Raw genomic sequence first — 25,747 nt, forward strand, 5'->3', positions numbered from 1 at the left:
AAATAAAAAAGTTAATAAGAATATAATAATTTTCACAAGTAATTGTCAAGACAAGAAAATATTTCTTCCTTTCTGACTTTCTAACACTTTTAAAGACTCCATAGATAGATCTCCAAGCCTCTAGAAGCATGTTATTTTATTATTTTATTATTATTCTAGAAGCTCCTCCCTTGACTTTATCTCAAGTGACTTTTTAATTTTATGTTATTTCACTTAAGTCACTTTGGCCCTTTTCCTCCAATTAATTATTTTCCCTTTTTTAATTAATGACTAATTAAAGTCATTTTAACCTGGGAAAATGGTAAATCGCCCGCCATACTCTCTCTGGCCACTAGAAATCATTTTTTAACATCCCATCCTGTAGATCTTCTCGTTCCAATTCCAACGAGCTATTACACTGAGGCGTTCCATCAAATGATCCTCCCAGAATGCCACCTCAAGCGTAATTAATTAAGTCAGGCCCAGTAATAAACCTATTTTTTTAAAGTTGTCAGAATGCAACAGAACAAAAGGCAAGTTGTGCGGATTATGGAATATGTCAAGCACATGCCATCAAATCCCATAAAAACTCCTCAAACTCCCCCAAGACCCTGGATGATGTAATCCTTCTCCTGCGGCCTGGCCATCACATACCCTAGAAACCCATCCTGGTTGTTCTATAGAGGAAAATAAAAAAAGGGGACATGACACGCACTGCTAGTATATCCTTCATCTACCCTTCGAGTTGCTCTAATAATCTCTCGGTGGCTCACCAATAGCCATGATTAGATCCCCATCAATGGCTAAGATCATGTCCAACTCGATCCATGTGAGTTTCTAGAGAATTCTCACCTTTCTCAATTAATTGTCGTTAATTAATCACTTTTCCTAAGTTAGACTTAGGAAATATTTAATTATTGACTAATTAACTTAATTGAGCCATCTCTAGGTGTTTTATCATGAAACTTTTTCCAGGTTATAGAGATCCTGTGTTCCTTAGCCTCTCTAACCAAAGTCGAGAATAGAACACCTATCAGATGCTACAAAAACTAAGACTTCTTTGATCTGAAATGCTCTGATACCATGTGAAATTTCCACGATTGCAGCTACTGTATTAAAATTGGCAACTATGGCCAAACTCCATGTGGATCATCTTATTTATGGCAGTTGATATTTTTCTTGGATCCCTCTCATCGAGAGGTGTAGGATTGATCTAAAGATCATCCGATTCCGATAAGTATTCATGGAGTTATGAATTTATTTATGTTATAAGACAATTCGTCAAGGTCGGCCAGCAACTAAATAACACCCACATCTACTCAACGTTTTAGTATAAAAGGAGATGACTTGAGAGTCATTTCACACACACTTCTCTCTTGATTTCTCTCCACTCGCTTTGGGTTTTAGTGGAAGAGAAATCTAGCAGTGGAAGCCCTAAATGTTGGAGGAAAGGAGGCTGCCCTAGCCGCAGCAAAGAAGACAGGCCAGCGAAGCTATGGAAGGGATCTATACATTGACCTAAAGGAGCCCTTACCTTTGTCATGGATGAAGTTTAACGCAACTATGGAGGGGGCCTTAGCAAGCCCTAGCGACAAGTAGCCGCAGCAAGAAGAGGCCAAGGCAGTGAGGAGATCAGGGACTGGTTTGTGGGTTAAACAGGGCACCGAGTTGCTGAAAGGAAGGCCAAGTTTCTTGCTGGGAAGACCGAATTAGGAGACCTCTCTCGCAGGTCTGTTTGGGCACTGTTTTGTGGACAGAATTCTTGTATGGTGTTGGTCGTATGCTACAGGTGGATTGTGTGCTAGGCCGCAGGCCATAGCACCACAGTTAGGGTCTGCGTAGGGAGGATTAAGGGCTAGTATATGCCCAGAACAGCAGCATACTAAGTGTGGAGTCTCATGAAGGTGTGCTACAGTCTTTGAGGGCTATTTGTGGACTGTTAGATGTGTTTGTAAGGGCTGTTGCAGCATGACCAAATGCCCTAACCAGTCACAGTGTAAACAGCAGCGAAAGCAGACTTGGAACAACAATGTTCAAGGTATGTTGGGTTGCTATAGGTTACAATGGGACAGCAGCAAGCACAGTGCTGCAAACACAAATGGGACAGCAAGCAATCTTAGGAGTAGCAGTCGCTAATAGTGGGACAGCAGTGCTAAGAATGTGACAGCATGGTGACCCATGAAGTTTGAATGCATGATAGTGCAGCAAGATGCACGGGCAGCATGATAACAATGATGGAATGATAGCAGCAATGTTACAATACAGCAATGTAACAATGGGACATCAACGAAGACATGCTAACAATGAAACAGCAGTATGGTCAGCAAGGTGCAACAAGCACATGGTGGCAAGCATGGTGCAGCAAGCACATGGGACAGTACGGCAAACATGGTGCAGCAAATGGCACATGATGGTACATGAGGCAGTACAGTGACGGGTATAGTCATGATTGGTAAAGCATGATGAGATGCAGCATAGTAATGATGGGTGTAGCATGGTGCAGCACAATGAGATGCAGCATGACGATGAGGAGCAGCACAATGATAGGTGCCGCATGGTGATGGAGTCACCTAGGAGAATTAGTTGAAGCAGCATGTCTTCAACTGAGTTCAGCTATCTCATGTATCATCTACTTAGAAGATGATCTATGCTCTTATTTAGATAAGTCAAAGGGTTGACTTCTATTGTAAATGTACTATCTCTCTCTCTCTGCTGAATTATTGAAAAACATATAAGAAGAATTGATCAAGGGTTTCCCCACATTGGGGTTTGTCCCTGGCTAGCACCACAGCTTGTGTCCTCTTGTCTTGGCTTGTCTTCTACGATCTATGTCTATGTTCTATCTGCAATTTACTTTAATGCTGATGTGATTGCTAATCTGGAAAAGATATTGAGCTAACTGTGAAAATTGAAATAAATTGCTCTAAGCATAGAACATACCTAAAATTAACATGGTATCAGAGGTGAGGTGAAGACAAAGCCCAAGAAAGAGTGAAAGAGCAATCACCGAAGACAGTTGGGAAAGGACAATAGGATCAGTGGATTCCTCATCTCTCTTCTAATTAACCAAGGGTGAAGTCAAAGCAGAGAATATTATCAGAATGGCACAGCGGAAGTTTCTGATGGCCTACAAATCACTTCAATGGGAAGTCTGGATCTAAGGGTGGAAGGAAAGGCAGATGCCTTGTTTGTAATAAGTTCGGCCATTATGCGAAGGAGTGTCCAAATGGTAGGGACACATCACTTGATGATGATAACAATCATTCCAGGGACATCTTCAATGATCAGAGGAATGACAGGCAATGTAGGTCATCAAGGAAACAACCAACTCTTCAAAGAAAGCAAGGAACCCCAGGTATGAAGAATCAAATATTGTTTCTAATAACATAAAGAAGCGTTATCTTATATCGGCCCTCTCCTTCAGACTCTTTGGGAATCTGCCTTATTGATTGTAGTGCTTCAAGGCACTTCATTGAATAGAAGGGTGCTCTCTCTAATTTGGTAGAGATGGAAACAATCGTGGGATTATACTTGGAGTCGATACCACCTATCCCGGAAAGAGTGTAGGGAATGTTACCCCTCAATTGAATGAGGGTAACTCGATTCATTTACAAGGATCTCTTTTGTGTACCTGATCGCAAGAAGAACCTGGTGTCCATTACGGCAATGAAAACCAAAGGTTTCAGGGTCGCATTCATCGATGGAAAGGTACGTGCTTGAAAATAGAATTTTCAAAGATGCTTTTACTCATGGGTTCAGGGTTGGCAATTTGTATCAAGTTGCAGGATGGTCCATTGGGGACCATGTCAGTTGACACATCTCATCTATAGCACCAGAGGTCTACTTTATGAGGCCCTACCCAATGTGAGTCAGATGATGACTAGGATGCCTGAATTCAAAAAGAGCATGAAGGTACATGTCTGAGATTTACTGAAGGAAAATCTTACAAGGGGACCATTCCCCTCATATAGCAGGTCCACAGGTTTGGAACAAGTCGAGAGGTTTGAGATTCATGATCAGGAATCTCATGTATGCAGGTGGAAGAAAGCCCTTTATGGCTTGAAGCAAAACACCCCGGGCTTAGTATGAGAGGATTGATAGCTGTCTAATGAAGCTGAGATTAACTAGGAGTGAAGCCAACCCAAACAATTGCTTGAAGGTTGTGGATGATAGACCTCTCCTACTGGCACCTTCGGAGGACGACCTCTTTCTGACAGGTGTAGGCCCCCTCATTTGCAAAATTAAGAGGGAGTTGGATTCCGGATTTGGAATGGTGAACTACAAGCTCGTGACTACCTCGATGGAGCTTGACTTTCAGAAGTTATGTGGTAGTGATGCTGGACCAGATTTGGGGAATGCCTCTGAGTTTCATAAACTCCTTCGCATTGGTGTTCTTGGTGAACTTCCGTCCGGATATATGTTTTGCAGTTAGTATGTTGGGCTCATATTTGGTCGAGCCTCACTAGATTGGTGCCAAAAACCATTTGAGATATCGTCAGGGCACAATCTCTCATGGATTGAGATACACTGCCGGAAATGTGAAGCTGCATGATTATTCGAATGTTGACTAGGCAGGTAGTGTGGAGGATCGCAAGAGCACTTCTGAGTGCTAGTTCTCTTTGGGTTCTGCTTCGATATCCTCAATGAGCAAGAAGCAGAAGATGGTTGCTTTGAGCACCACTGAGACCAAATACATAGCTATGAGTATGATCTCGTGTGAAGCTGCCTGGTTGTGGAAGCTCTTCAGTGAGTTGTTTATACACATGATGGATACCATTGTGATCTTCAGTGTCAACCTGGGGGGGATGCAATTGTTGAGGAATCCTGTATTCTATGATTGCTCCAGCATATAGACATCAGATACTACCTTATCTGGGATATGGTACATCGATGAGCAAGAAGGCTCCATCGCATTGAGACTGATGTACAAGTCGCAGACATTCTGTCGAAGCCCCAAGGAAAGGTCAAATTTGTGACTTTCCCGAACGACTTGGAGTCGTTGAGAGACCCTCTTATGAGGGTCCTGCATGATGCATGCATTGAGCTCTAGGAGCTCCGAGGGGCTTGGGGTACTTCTTGGAGCAACAAGCGACCATAGGGCAACTCACCCTCCCCTAATGGTGCACTGTGTACAGGGTGAATGGTTCAGCCTTCCCCTGTGATACCCTGTGGCGACTTATGGACAGGATGAGTGGTTCTCCTGTCGAGGCATCCTACCCATGCAGTCTAGGACTCATGGGAAGTACCTCTCATCTGGCCAATGAGTAGGGAAATGGGGTTAGGGACCATAGTAGTACTATCGATGGACACATCGTTGTATCTATTGTACTCCCTATGCTAGGATGACCTCCATTGATCTGGGATCAGTATGAGTGGTTTGAGACACTCTCTTTTGATATTGATCTGGGATCAATTGGCACTGACTTCGGGTCAGTAAGAGTGACATAACTCACTCTCTTGGAACTGATCTGGGATTAGTGACAGTGGTATGACACACTCTTCATATGGAACTGACTTCGAGTCAGTAGAGAATGGTATAAGACATTCTCAATCAATTCTTCTTCTTCATAGTTCAGCAGAGTAGAGCAGTGCGGAGCACTGATGGCAGAGATAGTACAGTCTGGCAGATGGATCAGCAGATGGAGTTCTCCCTAGTTGAGAGAGAGTGTTAAAATTGGCAACTAGGGCCAAACTCCATGTCGGTCATCTTATTTATGGCATCTGATATCTTTCTTGGATCCCTCTCATTGAGAGGTGTAGGATTGATCTAAAGATCATCCGATTCCGATAAGTATTCATGGAGTTATGAATTTATTTGTGTTATAAGACAATTCGTCAAGGTCGGCCAGCAATTAAATAACACCCACATCTGCTTAACGTTTTAGTAGAAAAGGAGATGACTTGAGAGCCATTTCACACACACTTCTGTCTTGATTTCTCTCCACTCACTTTGGGTTTTAGTGGAAGAGAAATCTACGAGTGGAAGCCCTAGACGTTGGAGGAAAGGAGGTCGCCCTAGCCACAGCAAAGAAGACAGGCCAGCGAAGCTATGGAAGGGATCTATACGTTGACCTAAAGGAGCCCTTATCTTTGTCATGGATGAAGTTTAATGCAACTATGGAGGAGGCCTTAGCAAGCCCTAGTCGCAGTCCTTAGCAAGCCCTAGCTGCAGGCCTTAGCAAGCCCTAGCCGCAGTCCTTAGCAAGCCCTAGCCGCAGGTAGCTGTAGCAAGAAGAGGCCAAGGCAGCGAGGAGATCAGGGACGGGTTTGTGGGTTAAACAGGGCACCGAGTTGCTGAAAGGAAGGCCAAGTTGCTTACTAGAAAGCCCGAATTAGGAGACCTCTCTCACAGGTCTATTTGGGCACTGTTTTGAGGACAGAATTCTTGTATGGTGTTGGTCGTAAGCTACAGGTGGACTGTGTGCTAGGCCGCAGGCGATAGCACCACAATTAGAGTCTGTGTAGGGAGGATTAAGGGCTAGTATATGCCTAGAACAGCAGTGTACTAAGTGTGGAGTCTCATGAAGGTGTGCTACAGTCTTTGAGGGTTGTTTGTGGACCATTAGATGTGTTTGTAAGGGTTGTTGCAGCATGACAAGATGCCCTAACCAGTCACAGTATAAACAGTAGTGAAAGCAGACTTGGAACAACAATGTTTAAGGTATGTTCGGTTGTTGTAGGTTACAATGGGACAGCAGCAAGCACGGTGCTACAAACACAAATGGAAAAATCATAGGGGTAGCAGTCACTAATAGTGGGACAGCAGTGCTAGGAATGTGACAGCAAGGTGACCCATGAAGTTTGAATGCATGACAGTGCAGCAAGACGAATGGCCAGCATGATAACAACGATGGCATGATAGCAGCAATGTTACAATACAGCAATGTAACAATGGGATAACAGCAAAGACATGCTAACAATGAAGCAATAGTATGGTAAGCAAGGTGCAGTAAGCACATGGTGGCAAGCATGGTGCACCAAGCACATGGGACAGTATGGCAAACATGGTGCAGCAAATGGCACATGATGGTACATGAGGCAGTACAGTGATGGGTACAATCATGATTGGTAAAGCATGATGAGATGCAGCATAGTAATGATGGGTGCCGCATGGTGCAGCACAATGAGGCATAGCATGATGATGAGGAGCGGCACAATGATAGGTGTCGCATGGTGATGGAGTCACCTGGAAGAATCAGTTGAAGCAACATGTCTTCAACTGAGTTTAGCTACCTCATGTATCATCTACTTAGAAGATGACCTATGCTCTTATTTAGATAAGTAAAAGGGTTGACTTTTGTTGTAAATGTACTATCTCTCTCTCTGTTGAATTATTGAAGAACATATATGTTAAAATTGGCAACTAGGGCCAAATTCCATGTGGGTCATCTTATTTATGGCAGCTGATATTTTTCCTAGATTCCTCTCGTCAAGAGGTGTAGAATTGATCTAACGATCATCCCATTCTGACAAGTATTTATGGAGATATGAATTTATTTGTAATTACTTGACAAATTGTCAAGGTCGGCAAGCAGTTAAATGTGTGGCACACATGTTCAACATCAACATCTCATATAAATACAAGATAGGTGGAGGCATTATTTCACCATCTCATCTCTCTCATTCTTCTCTCTCTCTCCTTAGCATTGGGTTAACAAGGCAGCCAACGTGGGAGAAGAAGGATGCAGCAAGGAGGCAAGGAAGACAGAGTTTTGGAGGACGCAGAAGCAGCAGGTCATCCCTTTGACCAGCATTGACCAGCGTGGGCAATTCAGGGCTGCCGTTATCGAGGCATTCTGACCTACGGTTTGACCAAGGTTGACTGCCCTAGTTTGGGGCAGCAGGCTGATTACAGTTGACTGTTGTTTGACTGTGTTTTTGGGGCTGTTTGAGGGTTGCTTCTTCTTGTTGTTGGAATACTAGATGACCGGAAAATTGACCAAATATATTGAAGGTCAATTTCACCTTGTTTGACAAGATTTGACTTTGTTGGTTAGGGTTTATTGTTGCTATCATAAAATTACAGATTTTTGAATTTGTACTATATCTCTCTACTGAACTATTGAATATTAAAGAACAATTGATCAAAGGGTTTCCCCGCATTGGGGTTTGTCCCTGGCTAGCCGCCACATCTTGTGTCTCTTTTTTTGGCCTGTTTTCTGTCGATCTATTAATGTTTAATCAGCATTTTACCTAAGTCCCCTGACACGGGGATTCGGGACACGTAGGATTCGGGATTCGTGGTGTCGGATTCGGGACACGCTGACCCCCCGGAACAAGACACGTTAGGACACGTTATGTATTATTTTATTAAATATATATATATATATATATATATATTAACAATTAGATATTATCATATTTCTTACACAAATTGTAATTAATGATACAAATTTATTGATTTCAAACATAGATCTTCATCTATAGCTATTAGCATGCATAGTACATACAAAATTCAAATAAATGTTGGTACTGGTCACATAAATGATAAATCTATTAAAAATTTAAATCATGATTCATAATTTACAACTACAAGATAGTAAGATAAACACACTGACAACTGTAGTTTTCTCATTAAGTCATCAAATCAAAATGTGTTACATAGGTAGTGTTGGTGCAATGCCAATGGCAAATAGAAATAGAAAATATAAAACAACTACAGGTATACAAGCCTCAAGGCATCAATCAGCATCAGAATCAGCATCACTGTCCCCATCATCATGGTCCCCACTGCTCTCCTCTACATCCTCCTCCCCTGTATCCATAGTCGCCTTTGCATCTGCTGGTATGGAGGCTGGCCCCTCTAAGTCATCAAATCTAATAGGCTCTAGCACTGGATCATTGAGATCCATGTTGGCCAATGCCAACTCAACAATGGTGTCCAGAACCATATCATCAGGAACAGTGTTACTTGGGAGCGGGAGCGAAAGCGGGGAGCGGGAGCGAAAAAGGGAGCGGGAGCGACATATTCAGAAGCTCTTGGTTTGGTGCTCTTGATTAAATACGAGTTCCATACCCTAATACATGACAAAATTCAATGGAAACAATGCAATCCCCCAATCCTAAAATCCTGAAAAACTGATAAGTCTGCTGGATTTTGAATGAAGTCTAAAATTCTACTTTCTCCATATGAAATCCAATGAGGCCGGAACCACTCTCAAACATCCTGAGTCATTTCATGGTAATGTTAAAAATTTAAGTAAAAGGATGAAAATGAAGATTAAGGAGAATGTCACTTTTACTTTAAGAATTTAACATTACCATGAATAGCATATCAATACTAGGGCCTAGACTTGATTATGAAGCTGCCAAAATGCTTTACTCCTTGCTGCAACAACACAAATCACTTACCAAATGAAAATATTAATGAACAAACACGCCCTTTTCATACCCGCGCTGAGGTTAGCGAGTCCTGGAAACCGGAAACGTGTCCTAAAATCGCGACACGCCCCTAAAAATCACGACACGCCCTCGGACACGACGTGTCCTGTGATTTGGACACGAATCCGGACAGAATCGTGTCGGATTCGCCGGATTCGGGATTCGCAGGGGGTTTAGGACGAATCCGGTTTCCTAGCATTTTACTTTATGTTTATGTGATTGCTAAACAGTGGCTAATAAGAAGAAATCAAAGTAAACTGCACTAAGCATAGAACATACCATAAATTAACAATATAAGAAGAATTGATCAAGGGTTTCCCCACATTGAGGTTTGTCCCTGGCTAACGCCACATCTTGTGCCCTCTTGTCTTGGCTTGTCTTCTGCAATCTATGTCTATGTTCTATCTGCAATTTACTTTAACGTTGATGTGATTGCTAATCTGGAAAAGATATTGATCTAACTTTGAAAATTGAAATAAATTGCTCTAAGCATAGAACATACCTAAAATTAACATACTGGGTATTATTCTCCTAACTTGTGCAATTTATTTGTCTTTTGTAAATTAATTTACCTCAAATAATGAACAATCCACTATTGCAATCTTCACAAATAAAAATACGTTGTGGAAAATAAAACATTAGATCTTAGAAATAATGCACACACACACAATAATTCTAACACCAATATTTTTGGACAATCATCCTTGGAAAAACCCCGAAGGGAAAACCAATGCAGCAGATGAGAGTTTAGATTATTCTTTAGCAAAATAGAGAACTACAACTAGTTGTCGTAGAATGGCAAACCTCCGACATACAAATTTTCTCAACTGGAAAAATAATTTGGGATATTACTTTTCCCTCCAACAAATCGAACTAGCCTCCTCCCAGCCACTCACACTCCTCTTTGGCGCTCGCACTACTGCCAAGAAATGCACACCATTGCCACTGGAAAATTCGAACATCCTCCAAAAACCCTTTCCTGCAATTCGATCTACCTCTTGTTGCCTTCTGAAGCTACTCACACCTCCTCCAGCAATTCTTCTGGTAACTGGAATTGAATTGTTTTCCTAGTACACACAATGGGGAAACTGGCTACTCGCACTAGTTGAGTCGGCCCTCCCTTCCTTACACTGGAATGGTGGAAAACCTACTGACAATTTTTCCGGAAATTCTCACTGTTGAAAATCCTACTACTGACTCTCTCTAGCTGGAACTATGCCTTGCTCTCTACTATTGGCTAATTCACATTGCCTCCTTTTGTGTCTCAATTGTGTCTCTCCAACCCCATCAACCCTTCTCTTATAATATTTTGTTGAGCAACCAATGGCCATGATCACATCTCAATCAATGGCTATGATCATTTTGACTCCATTATTGAAATATGTAACTAGGTTCGGTCTTCATAATGACATATGTAATCATGATTTTATGTATTGAATGTAAAGAGAAAAATAAATTATTATTTTCATTCTTGAAGCATGGGTTTCATGCTCAAGGTTATTTGATTTATAGGTCAAGCACCCATTGAGTGCTTCTAGGGCTTGTCTTTGAGTCAAACAAGTAAATTGAATCATTGTCATTTATGGAATACCCTTTGGGCATGTTACATATTGTAAAGGAAAAATTTAGTTGAGTCAAATTAGAGTCAAAAGACCCTCCAATACCTTGTCATAAGTGCTACAACAAGTCAACCTTCAAAAAATGACATGTCGGCCTAGCAAGAGGAGCAAGTCGACCTATTAGGGCTCTCAAAAAATGGCTATATATACTAGGAAGTCGATCACACTTGGAAGGCATCAAATCATCAACCAATAAGTGCGTAAAAGAGAAGAAAAGAAGTTTGTTGGGTCTGCAACATCGTAAGAAGAAAACCGAACTAATTCTGAATTGTTTTGGGGCTACTTTCCTTCACACGTGAAAAAGAATCTAGGGCTACTTACTATTGCAGTGAAATCAAAAACTGTAGTAACTTGTGGAGGTCGAAACAAAGTGTCAAGGATCTGTTTGCTAAGCCAAATCGTCAAGGAAGAAGGATCATCCCAATCGAAGAAGAGAAGTCTCTCTAATCCGCCCTAATCTGTCCACACGAGTGGAATCACAGAGATTACAGGCAGGCTGAAAGTTGTAGACCTATGATAGAGGCCGAAAACTTGAAGAGAAGCCAAAATCTGAAGATTTGTTGCAATTTTGACAAGCATTGACTTCGTTGAAGAAGAGTTGATCAAACAAGTGTCTTGACTTGGTCTTGGAGGGGTCTTGGTCAAGGGTCATAGGTCCTGAAATTCGTCATTTGAAGTTCCATAAGAAGAGAAGAGTTATTGCGGGCTTTTGTAACGAATAAAATATATATTAATAAAGTAATAATATAAATGATAATAAGCATAAATAACTATTAGTTAATTGGTAATTAGGTTGAAGAGGCATGTCTAAATGAGACATGACTCTTCATGAAGAGACACTTTCGTGGTATATAAGCAAGCCTCTCATTCTCATTGTAATTCATTCTCATTCTTATTCACATATTTAATATATAATATTTGTATCCTCATGGATATATTTATATTCCATGTCTTTTGGAGTAATTAATTTATAGAAGGAACTTTGTTCGCTTCATTTGGTATCAGAGCAGTTTGGTCCTCTAGGTTGTTTAACCGGTGCACAAAGCTCATTCTCCGATCCAAGTCTTTGGCTATTGACTTTTCATCAAATTTATTGTTGTTGCAATTCAAGCGTTTCGCTAAATATTTGGGGTTTCTCCGTCTCGCTACCAAGTGTGTGTGTGTGTGTGTGTATATATATATATATATATATATATATATAACAAAAAATAATAATAAAGATTATTTTTAAAAAAGTCATAAAAAAATATAGAAAAAAAAATCAAATTAAAAAAAAAAGAGAAAAAAATAATAAAATAAGTGCATAATAAAGATAAGAGGGGATCTTTCCAGGTATATTTAAAACTTTTTACGTGGAGAAGCCCGTGGTTTTAAAAACAATCCATGGTAATTGCCCATGGTAATTTAAAAAGTTAAAAAAAAAAACAAAAGGAATACATTTACTTTTTACGTGGAGAACATTTTAACGAAAGTTTTAAAAACAACCCATGGTAATAGCCCATGGTATTTTAACATCGTGACCGTGTCATATGAAAAGACGTTTTCTTTATATTTATTAAGTGGGATGACATTAAAAATTTATCAAGGAAGTAATTAAGTATATAAAAAAAGGGGACCAATTTATTATTAAAAAAAAGAAGTGAAACTATTATTATTATAAGATAATAAACTTATTTTGAAAAGGGGTTTTAATATAAATAAATACATACATATATAGAGGGCAACAATATAAAGGAGTAATTTTTTTAATAAAAGGGTATTCAAGTTTTTAACAATCCACATTAAAGGAGAATATTTGGAAAATATATATAGAAAAAAAAGATTTATTATAAAAAAAAAGGAATTTAAAAAATATTTGATATTCAAGAAACAAAAATGGAGTCTAATACAAAAATGAAGGCCATAAGATTCCCAGAAACCTTACCCAGAGACTGTAAAGCATTATTTAACATTAAAGGAGCTCTCGCAAGAAAAAATGTTATTATTTCTATATAACACCTAAAATCGCAAACCAACTAGTGATTCTAGAGTCAAATATAACTGAAAAATTAGACTTTTTTCCAAATAAAATATATGACATAGCCAATTTACAGTTAAACATTGAAGATTATACATTTGTATCACAATTCTCCTAGATAACCGGATTCGTCCTATAGGCCCCACGATTCCCGAATCCATTGTGTCCGACACGATTCTCTCGAGATTCGTGTCCAAAAACCATGACACGCCGTGTCCTATTTGACACGTCGAATCCGACTGCGTGTCACGATTTTGGCAGCGTGTCATGTTTTCCAGGACTCGTTAGGCGGCAAAAGTGACCTGCACGGGTATGAAAAGGCCGCATTTGGTCATTACAGCCACACATATTTTCATTTGGCAAGCGTTTTGGCAGCTTAATGATCAAGTCTAGGCCCTAGTATTCATATGTTATTCATGGTAATGTTAAATTCTTAAAGTAAAAGTGACATTCTCCTTAATCTTCATTTTCATCCTTTTACTTAAATTTTTAACATTACCATGAAATTACTCAGGATGTTTGAGAGTGGTTCCAGCCTCATTGGATTTCATATGGAGAAATAGAATTTTAGATTTCATTCAAAATCCAGCAGACTTATCAGTTTTTCAGGATTTTAGGATTGGGGAATTGCAATGTTTCCATTGAATTTTGTCATGTATTAGGGTATGGAACTCGTATTTAATCAAGAGCACCAATCCCTCTATGTACCTTGATGTTAGTGACATTGGTTGTCGAACTCCTGTATCATGACCCTCCTAAAAATGTATGCATCATTCAAACAAAATCTTGACTTGACATGTTATGCTTGTTCTATCTTATGTTAATGCTTAAAGGGTGATATTAATGACAAAGATCCCTATACAGATACAGAGGTAATGACAAAGATACCTCTGGATATTTGAGGGTGATATTAATGACAAAGATCCTGATTTTCCAACAAGACTAAAAAATTAGACATTTCTCGTGGTGGCAAGAGGGCCAAGCATAAGAAATAGATAATAGATTGACATGTATTTAAATTTTGTATGTACTATGCATGCTAATAGCTATAGATGAAGATCTATATTTGAAATCAATAAATTTGTATCATTAATTAAAATTTGTGTAAGAAATATCTAATTTTTAATATATATATATATATATATAAAATAATATATAACGAATCCTACGTGTCTTGTTCCGGGGGGTCAACGTGTCCGAATCCAATACGACGAATCTTGAATCCTACGAATCCCGAATCCCCGTGTCAGGTGACTTAGCAATTCTCAATTCAAACCCTATGTAACAATCAAGGTGACATTATTTTGGGTTTTCCTTGGATGGAAACCCTAGGTTCCTTTATTCAAAATACAAAGAAGAAGTTTTTAACATTTTCTTACAAGAAGAAGAAAATAACGCTCCAAGATTTTACACTAAATGTTGAAATTTGGTACTGGAGGATAGGTGGTTCCCTTAGGCTTTGATCTTTGGCCTAGGGAAAAGTGTCCAAAAGAATTTAATTTTTCTCCTAAAGTAACTTTATAATTTTTATAAAGTTAAATCTAATTTAAAAGTGACTTTAAGTGATAAAGTTACTAAGTCTAATTTTAAAGTGACTTTTATAAAGTCAATGAAAAATTAGAAAGGAAAAGTGACTTTGGAAATAAATGACTAAGTGGGTCTTTATTAAAGTGGGGTGAATTAAAAAATAGAAAGTGAGATTTAAATGAGCATTTAATCTCAGCCATTGATCTAAATCTATTTCAGCCATTGGATTTAGGGATCACCCAAAAGTCACTTAGGGTTGGGTTAAGGGAGGAAAATGAGGAAAAGATCATTCATTCTTTCATGAGCAGATTGAGAGAAGGAGAGCAAGAGAGCAAGGGAGATTTCTGGACAGCTGAAAGCGGAGTAACAGCAAAGCTGAAAGCGGTGTAACAGCAAAGCTGAAAGCGGAGTAACAGCAAAGCTGAAAGCGGTGTAACAGCAAAGCTGAAAGCGGAGTAACAGCAAAGCTGAAAGCGGTGTAACAGCAAAGCTGAAAGCGGAGTAACAGCAACAGCCGCGGTGTAACAGCAACAGCCGCGGTGTAACAGCAACAGCCGCGGTGTAACAGCAACAGCTGCGGTGTAACAGCAACAGCAACGGTGTAACAGCAGCTGAGAGCGGTGTAACAGCAACGGTGTTTCAGCAAGGCTGAGATAAGTTGTAAAAGTCTGTTTGTTGATTTTTGCTGAACATTTTCTCTCACTGTAAAAAGGCATTTTCCAGAAATAAAGAAGAGCTCTCAAACTGGTTTTCCCCAAGAGTTGTAGGGGGTTTTTCCAGGGTCAAGTTGACCAAAAATCTCAGTGTTTAAATGTGTTTTAATGGTTGTTTATTACTGCTGATTTTTATTTCTGCAATTTCCAGCATTCTGTAAAATTTCCAGAATTTGTGTTTTCAGCAATATTTATTTTTTCCAGCGTGTTGAATGTATGGCTATGGGAAAGGGCATTTAACTATATGGGAGAAATAAGGAGAAACTGAAAACCGGGGTGGGAAAACAGAAATTTCTACATGGTATCAGAGCTTGAGCGCTGAAGGGCAGTTTGGGACAGCAAAAGGAAAAATTACAGTTGCTGATTTTTCACTCAGAAAATTCCAGCAAGCTGATTTTTCATAAACAACAGTTTTATCTTTACCACAGCAGTGCTATTTTTCAGTTTTAGGACAGCAGGATGTCATTGGGATTGAGGATGGAGGATAGGTTGGATGGGCATACAAATTACAGCGTTTGGAAGGAGAGAATGCAGAGTATTTTTGAGGAGGCAGAAGTCAGAGATATCATGGTGCATACAGCATAGCACCCTGTTGTTGTGCCTACTGATGCAACTCAGTTGACAGCTTATAATAGAAAGAACAACAAGGGTAAGAGGTTGATTCTAGACGGAATCAAAGACCATTGCATTCCTCATGTGAGAGGAAAGAGCAATGCCCATGAGATGTGGACAGCATTGTCCAATCTATATCAGAGTACCAATGAGAACCGGAAAATGGTCCTGAAGGAGAAGCTGAAGAACATTAAGATGGGTAATGATAGTGCAGCTGGATATCTCACAAAGATAACCAATGTGAGAGATGAGTTGGCAGCGATTGGAGAGGCCATTTCACCCACTGAGTTGGTGCGGATTGCAGTGAATGGCCTCCCCCGTTCATGGTTGAACTTTGCTGATGGGGTTTGTGCACGTGAGACCCTTCCCACATGGGAGAGGTTTTGGGATGATTGCATTCAGACAGAGATCAGGAAAGGACAGCTTGGGGCAGCCAAGCCAGTTGAGCAGGATGAGGACGTAGCACTGGTGGCAGGAGGCAAGAAAGGAAAAGGGAAGAAGCAGGCTTCCACAAGCGGTGGTGGGGGCAAAGGCAAAGGTAAAGGTAAACAGGGGAACACACAGAAGGACTATTCCAAGGTGAAGTGTTGGAATTGTCAAAAGATGGGACACTATGCAGTTGTGTGTCCGGAGAAGAAGAAGAAGAAGGGGAAGAACCAGGACGTGGCAGCTTCAGCAGAGATTGAGGACTTTGCAGGTCGTTTTGACCGGGAGTTTGCGTTCACTACATGTGAGTCCTCTAGTGCATGATCACCTGCCACACAGGTTCAGAGGGAGCATGCTTTTCCCTCGATCAGCGGAGCATCTTCAGGTATCTGGTATGTGGACAGTGCGGCTTCACGTCATATGACAGGAGTCCATGAGTACTTCTCAGAGCTTTCAGAGAGTGGCACTGATATTGAGGTAGTACTCGGTGATGACAGAGTTGTTAGAGCAGTCGGGGTGGGGACAGTGACATTTCAGAGGGAGTCCAAACCTCCCTTGAAGGTGTCAGAGGTTCTTTATGTGCCAGGGATGAGGAAGAACCTCATATCCGTCTCAGCTTTGGAGGACAGAGGATATGAGGTACTGTTCAGGGGAGGACAGGTGTTGATGTATCCCAAGGGCACTCCAGCTGATTCAGCTAGAGTGATAGGTGTACGCCATGCAAAGGTGTACAAGTTTGCATTCCAGCCCCTTTTGGCATTGAGCAGTAGTACCGACAGCAGAGCTAGCAGTTCTGAGCTGTGTGAGATTTGGCACCGCAGGATGGGACACATGTATCATGGAGCCTTGAGGACATTGCGGGAGATCACTACAGGTGTGCCACATTTCAGTACTGATCACTTTGATACTTGCAGAGGTTGTGCTATGGGCAAGTTTGCCAAATCCCCTTTTCCCAGCAGTGACAGCAGAGCGACTGGGATACTTGATTTGATTCATTCAGATGTGAGCGGTCGGATGTCTCATGTTTCCTTGAGTGGATATGAGTACTATGTTGTATTCATTGATGATCACTCCAGGAGGACCTGGATTTATTTTTTGAAGACCAAGAGTGAGGTCTTCAAGCGGTTTCAGGAGTTTAGAGCTCTTGTGGAGACACAGACAGGTCGGAAGATCAAGTCCCTGAGGTCGGACAATGGAGGAGAGTACACCCTTGGAGAGTTTGTTGACTATTGTGCGGAGGCAGGCATTAGGAGGGATTTCACTGTTCCTTACAACCCCCAGCAGAACGGGGTTGCGGAGAGGAAGAACAGATCCATCATAGGGGCTGCCAAAGCCATGTTACATGATCAGGGGTTGCCATTGTTCTTGTGGGCAGAGGCCTGCAACACAGCTGTTTACTTGCAGAACAGGAGTCCGCATCGTGCCTTGGGGCACATGACTCCGGAGGAGGCTTTCTCTGGGAAGAAGCCTGATCTTGGTCATCTTCATATCTTTGGATGCATTACATACTCCTATATACCCAAGGAGAAGAGGACCAAACTAGAGCCCACCGCAGAGAAGGGTATCTTTGTGGGCTACAGTGAGACCTCAAAGGCCTTTCGGATTTACATTCCTGCACAGAGGAGAGTTGTTGTCAGACGGGATGTGAAGTTCGAGGAGGACAAGGCCTTTAGGAGGTCACGGGAGTTAGAGTATCTGGATCAGCCAGACCCTCAGCAGCAGTTGAGTCAGTCGCAGGGATCCAGTGGGCAGGGATCAGGAGGATCCGGAGGTACATCTATGAGGATGTCAGGTCCATCAGTGAGCAGTGGCTCGCCGAGCCAGAGGAGTGGTGCTCCGGGCAGCATGCAGAGCAGTTCACTAGGGAGTCCACTGATGGACAGTTCACACGGTACCTCAGCTTCTACAGGTTCAGGTGCAGGCAGGAGGACAGCAGACAGACAGTCAGGAGTTCAGGCTACTGATGGTGATGAGGAGGAGGAGTTTCATTCTCCTATGGGAGAAGCATGCTCAGGGAAGAGGAAGCCCAAGTGGCTTCAGGACACCTTGAGAGATGCCACATCTGTTGCTGAGCCGAAGAGGCCAGTCAGAGAGAGTAGACCACCTGAGAGGTTTTGTAGTTATATGGCGATGGTTACCAGCATCCTTGACTCTGAGCCTTCTAGCTATGAGGAGGCAGCTAGCCAGCAGGTCTGGAGAGAGGCCATGCAGGAGGAGTATTCTTCTATCATGAAGAATGATGTTTGGGAGGTGGTGCCGAGGCCTGAGGGCAAATCCGTGATTACTTCCAGATGGCTTTACAAGGTAAAGCATGCTGCAGATGGCAACATTGAGAAATTCAAAGCAAGGTTTGTGGCTAGAGGGTTCTCCCAGGTAGAGGGAGTTGATTATGAGGAGACCTTCGCTCCCGTGGCTCGATATACTTCGATACGCTCCATTATATCGATAGCAGCAGAGATGGGTTGGAAGATCCACCAGATGGATGTGAAGACCGCATTTCTCAATGGCTTCATACAGGAGGAGGTGTACATTGAGCAGCCACAGGGCTTTGAGGTGCATGGGAAGGAGTCCCATGTGTGCAGACTGAAGAAGGCCCTTTATGGCCTGAAGCAAGCTCCCAGAGCTTAGTACTCCAGGATAGATACATATTTGCAGGGGATGGGTTTCACAAAGAGTGAGGCAGATCTGAACCTTTACTTTATTGTGATTGGTGAGGAGCCTCTCATTCTGGTGCTGTATGTGGATGACTTGGTCATTACAGGTGCAGAGAGACTCATAGAGCACTGCAAGAGAGATCTTGCGGCGGAGTTTGAGATGAAGGACATCGGCCTGATGCATTACTTTTTGGGTTTGGAGGTGTGGCAGGAGGAGGGGCATTTCTTCCTGGGGCGGGGGAAGTATATTGTGGACATCCTTAGCAGATTCCACATGGAGGATTGTAGAACCATGTCGACACCGATGATCACCAACTGGAAGAAGCTTCATGCTTCGGATTCCGAGTTGGTGGATCCCACATTGTACAGGCAGCTGATTGGTTCCTTGATGTATTTGGTCAACACTAGACCAGATATCTGTTTTGCAGTCAACACGATGAGTCAGTTTATGTGTGAGCCTAGGAAGGTTCACTGGGTGGCTGCAAAACACATTTTGTGGTACTTGCAGGGGACAGTGGATTATGGTCTGGACTATAGGCAGGGAGATGGAGTGAGATTGGCAGGATACACTGATTCTGATTGGGCAGGTTGTGCTTCTGATAGGAAGAGCACTTCAGGGAGCTGTTTTGGGTTGGGTTCAGCAGTAGTGTCATGGTTCTGCCGGAAGCAGCAGTCAGTAGCACTGAGTTCAGCGGAAGCAGAGTATATGGCAGCCAGTCTAGCTAGTTGTGAGGCCATCTGGCTTCGCAAGATGTTGTTTGGATTATTTGGTCAGCCGTTGAGACCTTCAGTGATTTACTGTGATAATCAGAGTTGCATTAAACTCACGGAGAATCCAGTATTTCATGACAGGTCAAAGCATATCGGGATCAGATATCATTTCATCAGAGACTATGTTCAGAAGGGAGCTGTGAAGCTTGAGTATATTTCCACTGATGAGCAGATTGCAGATATTCTTACCAAAGCCTTACCACGGGGCAAGCATGTCTATTTCAGAGACAAGATGGGTGTGGTGAGGAACACCTTCCTCGGTAAGAGGGAGTGTTGAAATTTGGTACCGGAGGACAGGTGGTTCCCTTAGGCTTTGATCTTTGGCCTAGGGAAAAGTGTCCAAAAGAATTTAATTTTTCTCCTAAAGTAACTTTATAATTTTTATAAAGTTAAATCTAATTTAAAAGTGACTTTAAGTGATAAAGTTATTAAGTCTAATTTTAAAGTGACTTTTATAAAGTCAATGAAAAATTAGAAAGGAAAAGTGACTTTGGAAATAAATGACTAAGTAGGTCTTTATTAAAGTGGGGTGAATTAAAAAATAGAAAGTGAGATTTAAATGAGCATTTAATCTCAGCCATTGATCTAAATCTATTTCAGCCATTGGATTTAGGGATCACCCAAAAGTCACTTAGGGTTGGGTTAAGGGAGGAAAATGAGGAAAAAATCATTCATTCTTTCATGAGCAGATTGAGAGAAGGAGAGCAAGAGAGCAAGGGAGATTTCTGGACAGCTGAAAGCGGAGTAACAGCAAAGTTGAAAGCAGTGTAACAGCAAAGCTGAAAGCGGAGTAACAGCAAAGCTGAAAGCGGTGTAACAGCAAAGCTGAAAGCGGAGTAACAGCAAAGCTGAAAGTGGTGTAACAGCAAAGCTGAAAGCGGAGTAACAGCAAAGCTGAAAGCGATGTAACAGCAAAGCTGAAAGCGGAGTAGCAGCAACAGCGACGGTGTAACAGCAACAGCCGCAGTGTAACAGCAACAGCCGCGCTGTAACAGCAACAGCAACGGTGTAACAGCAGCTGAGAGCGGTGTAACAGCAACGGTGTTTCAGCAAGGCTGAGATAAGTTGTAAAAGTCTGTTTGTTGATTTTTGCTGAACATTTTCTTTCACTGTAAAAAGGCATTTTCCAGAAATAAAGAAGAGCTCTCAAACTGGTTTTCCCCAAGAGTTGTAGGGGGTTTTTCCAGGGTCAAGTTGACCAAAAATCTCAATGTTTAAATGTGTTTTAATGGCTGTTTATTACTGCTGATTTTTATTTCTGCAATTTCCAGCATTCTGTAAAATTTCCAGAATTTGTGTTTTCAGCAATATTTATTTTTTCCAGCGTGTTGAATGTATGGCTATGGGAAAGGGCATTTAACTATATGGTAGAAATAAAGAGAAACTGAAAACCGGGGTGGGAAAACAGAAATTTCTACACTAAAACCAAATTCAGTAACACCAGAAGATATCTAAGATATTTCGAAAGTAATGTCTCAAGAAGGTAAAAAGGTATTACAAAATATGCAAAAAGAAATTGACAAAATCAATGTTGACAAAAATGAAGAAGTTTCTCGATTTAAAAACCATAGCGAAAAAATACGGTCGCAAGTTAAGAAACTTAAGAAGGATAAGAAGTCATTAGAAAACAAGGTACAACAACTTATCGAGAAAGAAGCATCAAATGTAGGAATTCAAGTTGATGACAAAACAACAAATACCGATCGAGTGAATATGACAACTCAAGCAAACAAGTCAGTTAAAGAAACGACACACTTAGATGTTGCAGTTCAGCCAATGAACATCCCCAGTGAATGTTTCATAACCAACTCTACAACATCTTCGCTAGAAGAAAATCTAAAAACTTTATATCGGCATCCGAATCACGAGAGTAGACAAATCAACCAAGCTACATATCAGGACCATTTAAACCAGAAACAACAAACTGATGTTCCATATAATAGTGATGTACCCCTAAGTTGCACGAAACAGGGAAACGCGGAAGCGAAACGAAACGGGGAAGCGAAACGAAACGCGACCTTCTCAAATTTTGGAAACGGGGAAACGCGAATATATATAATATATATATATATAGAGAGACAAGTCACAGCTTAGAAACCCTAAAACAGCTTCTAGAACAGCTTAGAAACCCTAAAAAAATTTCTAGAACAGCTTAGAAACCCTAGAAACAGCTTCTAGAACAGCTTAGAAACCCTATAAAAATTTAAAAACTAATTAGAAAAAAAAAAAAATTAAAAAACAAGTCATTTTTTGGGGGAAACGGGGCCCGTACAGCCTGGAAACGTGTTTCCGGCCGTACGGGCACGTTTCCATTTCGGGAAACGTGCCCGTACGGTCGGAAACGCGTTTCCAGGCCGTACGGTACGCGGAAACGCGTTTCTGTTTCGTTTCCAGCCGGAAACGGACCCCTAGGGCACGTTTCCTGCAACTTAGATGTACCCTCAATCCAGTCTTATGCTAACAAGTCGTTACCAAATTCCAGTGATCAAAATACCATACAGAAGATTAATCTCGAATGGTCTGATCTCTTCTCAGTTCGACAATTTTGTTTGTCACTAAGAAGATCATATCAACTTGTATCGACGAGGATGACTATTCCAAGAGAGAAAGACGTTTGAAGCCGAAAAAGAGATCAAGCCTTTTTTCATCGACAAGCTTTGAGGATAAAGCTTTTTGAGAAAGGAGGCAATGTAACGAATAAAATATATATTAATAATGTAAAATAATATAAATGATAATAAGCATAAATAACTATTAGTTAATTAGTAATTAGGTTGAAGAGGCATGTCTAAATGAGACATGACTCTTCATGAAGAGACACTTGTGTAGTATATAAGCAAGCCTCTCATTCTCATTGTAATTCATTCTCATTCTTATTCACATATTTAATATATAATATTTGTATCCTCATGGATATATTTATATTCCAAGTCTTTTGGAGTAATTAATTTATAGAAGGAACTTTGTTCGTTTCCTCTCAAGAGGAGAGGTTTTGGCCCTGGCTGATAGCCTATATCTTGTGTCCTCTTGTCTCATTGTTCTTTATTGTTTGATAGTTGTTTGATGATAAGAATACAATAATAATCAAGTGAAAGAAGAAGCTAATAAAATTAAGTAAAAACACTTCACAAACAGTTATCAGAGTAAGATAAATCACCTTATCTAGCTACACTTAGATTTTTCAACATCCATCAACCCATTTTTCTGGAAATCTCTAGATTCTAGAGCAAAATCAATCTCTCCAAATTAATATGATTTAATTAACCAGTTTTCCTAAGTTATAGTTAGGAAATATTTAATTATTGGTCAATTAATCTAATTGAGGTGTTTCTAGGGCTTTTCTCGCAAAACCTTTTCTGGGTTTTGGAGATTTTGTGTTCCTTAACCTCTTAGACACCATAGAGACTAGAACACCCATCCGTTGCTACCAAAAACTAACAATAGATTGTTAAGAAACTTTGTATCTTGGTGAAAGTAAATTTGGTTTCAGTTTCCGATTGCCTTGTTTTCAGTAATTGATCTGGGTAGTTGCAAATTTCAAGAAAATTAACATTTTAATCCAGGAAAATGAGTATCTTGCCTCCATGCTTTCTTTGGCCACTGAAAATCACTTTTCACCATCCCATATTGTAGATCCCTTCATTCTGGTTCCAAAGAGCTATTACACTATGGTGTTTCTCTGATTAATCTGCTCCAAATAACACCTTTATGTTTATAATTAAAATATGCTTGATAATGACCCTGTTATATGGGATTCATCTGAATGCAAAGGAACCAAGAACGAACTGTGAGGAACTGCCCCCAATGATGAAATACAGCAAGCAAACTCCATCAGACCCCATAAAACTCCTCCAAAACCCTTCAGGCCCTCTAATGACGTAATTTCGCTCTTGTAAACTTGCTGCCACCAATCCTGGAAGTCCATCTTGACCGCATCATAAGGGAAGCTGAAAATGGGGACATGAGGATGTTTTATTTTTGTAACCTCTCCGCCTACTATAAAAGAGAGGCAGGAGCCAGTTATTCTTGATTCGATTTTGAGGTAGCACATTGGTGATTTGAGCTAGCTATGTAATTTTTTATTTTCCATTAAAAATGCAGTATTGGGTGGTTCAGAATTGTCAGTTTTTGTCATTCATATCTCAGTCACGTGGTTTGGGTTTGGGTTCAAGTTCAGCGATGATGAAATTCGGTTTAAATTCAAATTTCTTGGTGAGATTCAGATAAAATTCACCATTAAGTTCGTCCATATGCATATTTTCAAAATATAAAGTATATTTTATTACATATTAAAATATCACACAGACACTCCTGGATTCCTTTCCTGATAATAAGCACTTAATATTTTTCCTAAAAAAATCACTGGAATCCATGTTGAAAGCCATGCACATAATACCACACAAATGGGGGGCAAAGATGGCAGAGCCCACACAGTACCAAACTGTCATAGAAATGTCGAAAACACCTTGTCAGTAGACCAGTTGGCTGAAGACAATATCTCCAGTGCACTCCGTATTTATCAAAACAAAGTGCATAGAGAATGGGGGGGCTGATGAAATAAAGCCTAGTCTAGAATGAAGTTACAGTTTCATGTGCTTTCAGAGTGACGAGTACCATGGTTTTCACTAAACATGTTGATAACTTAACCTTGTGCAACTTAGATCTGATAGGGTGTCTTTGTTCTATTTCTAGAGACACATATAATGGGATGAATAAAAATTTACACCAAACTAATGACCGATAAAAAAAGCCAATAAGGAGGTTCAATTCACACCAGATAGATTTTCCGGCCCTCAAACTTAAACTCCACTCGAACAGAATCTCGTGTTAGACCTGGCTCAGGTCCAGTCAGCACACGTTCTTCCAACAACAATGAATTCAATAATGTTGACTTGCCAACATTCGGGCGTCCCACAATTGCCAACTGTAAAGGCAACTTGTCATTGGCATCCTTATCTGTGTTCTCCTCTTGTGCACATGCATCTGGTACAGAAATAAGAATTTTATCATAAAAATATGAACCTTGTTATAATCACAAGATATGAATTATCATACAGTTACCAAACAAAAATTATCACGTTTCGCATTTTACAAATAATAATAGCAAAAAGAAAGTAGCAGGCCTGAATTTTTTAGCATAGTTACAGTTTATGCCAGTTACAGTGAAAGAAACATGTTCCAGGCAATGAAAGCAAGTGAATTGTTTTAATCACAAAAATATCTTTCAATATGTAGATAAATAAACTAGTGCATTTGTAAAATGCTATCCACAGAAAACAACTGAACACCATAGCAGTAGGCCCTTACAATGTAAAAAGAATATAAGATAATACAAATGGTTCAACCATGCAGGTGAGAAAAATAGCATTATGACAGTGGACACATCAGATATTTAAAATCAGTGTGAAAAAATCCACATTCTCTGGTTCTTAAATTGGCAGAAATACACTGATCTTCTCCAGGAGGTTTTGCTCTAGCCAAATTTTTTACTGTATTTGAAAATCCAGTTCAAGTTATAACCACAGTTACAAGTATTTCAAAACTTTTAAGTGTTTCAAAATGATTGAAACACTAAATAGGGTATAAAGCAGGTAGAAACAAAAATGATTCAAGATCAAGAAATGACTCAAAGATTAGCTAAGTCCTTGACCAGAGGTGTCACACTAGAGAGTTTAGATGCAATGGTGTAACGAATATAAAACATATAAATGAATATGAATAATGATAATAAACAATAATCTAAAAGACAATGCATGTAAGCATACCATCACATGGAATTATATCATCATCATTCTGTCATATCTTATTTATTGATTATTTTATTATCCCTTAAAGGATTTCAACTTATTGTCCTTTTCATGTTGAATAGTCAGTAAAGGACCTTGTGTTCATTTCATGGTATTAAATCTAACTTTGATTCTTTGATTCTGGCCTTTGGCCACAAATAATATCAGAGTTTTTGTGGCTCAGTCTTTGACCACAGCTAGCTTTTAGCCATTTATTCTCAAGGAGCACCTTAGAAGAGCATCAGTGGAATACAGTTCAACT

The 25,747-nt window shown here is 40.4% G+C and overlaps 1 protein-coding gene across 4 annotated transcripts in view; it reads right to left on the reverse strand.

Annotated features, from left to right (window-relative positions):
- The window catches only part of LOC149181676 (uncharacterized), a 385,322-nt gene that overhangs the window by 263,799 nt on the left and 95,776 nt on the right, over positions 1–25,747 (reverse strand). For all 4 annotated transcript variants that reach the window (XM_089416671.1, XM_089416668.1, XM_089416669.1 and 1 more), the window contains exon 6: positions 24,474–24,682. In XM_089416671.1, the coding sequence (XP_089272797.1) occupies positions 24,474–24,682 (209 nt within the window). The remainder of the gene's footprint in view (positions 1–24,473; positions 24,683–25,747) is intronic.

This window comes from Pinus tabuliformis, chromosome 3_2 (genome assembly GCF_031772625.1).
Source record: "Pinus tabuliformis cultivar Carrire ecotype Pingquan chromosome 3_2, CPIR1, whole genome shotgun sequence".
Taxonomy (NCBI): domain Eukaryota; kingdom Viridiplantae; phylum Streptophyta; class Pinopsida; order Pinales; family Pinaceae; genus Pinus; species Pinus tabuliformis.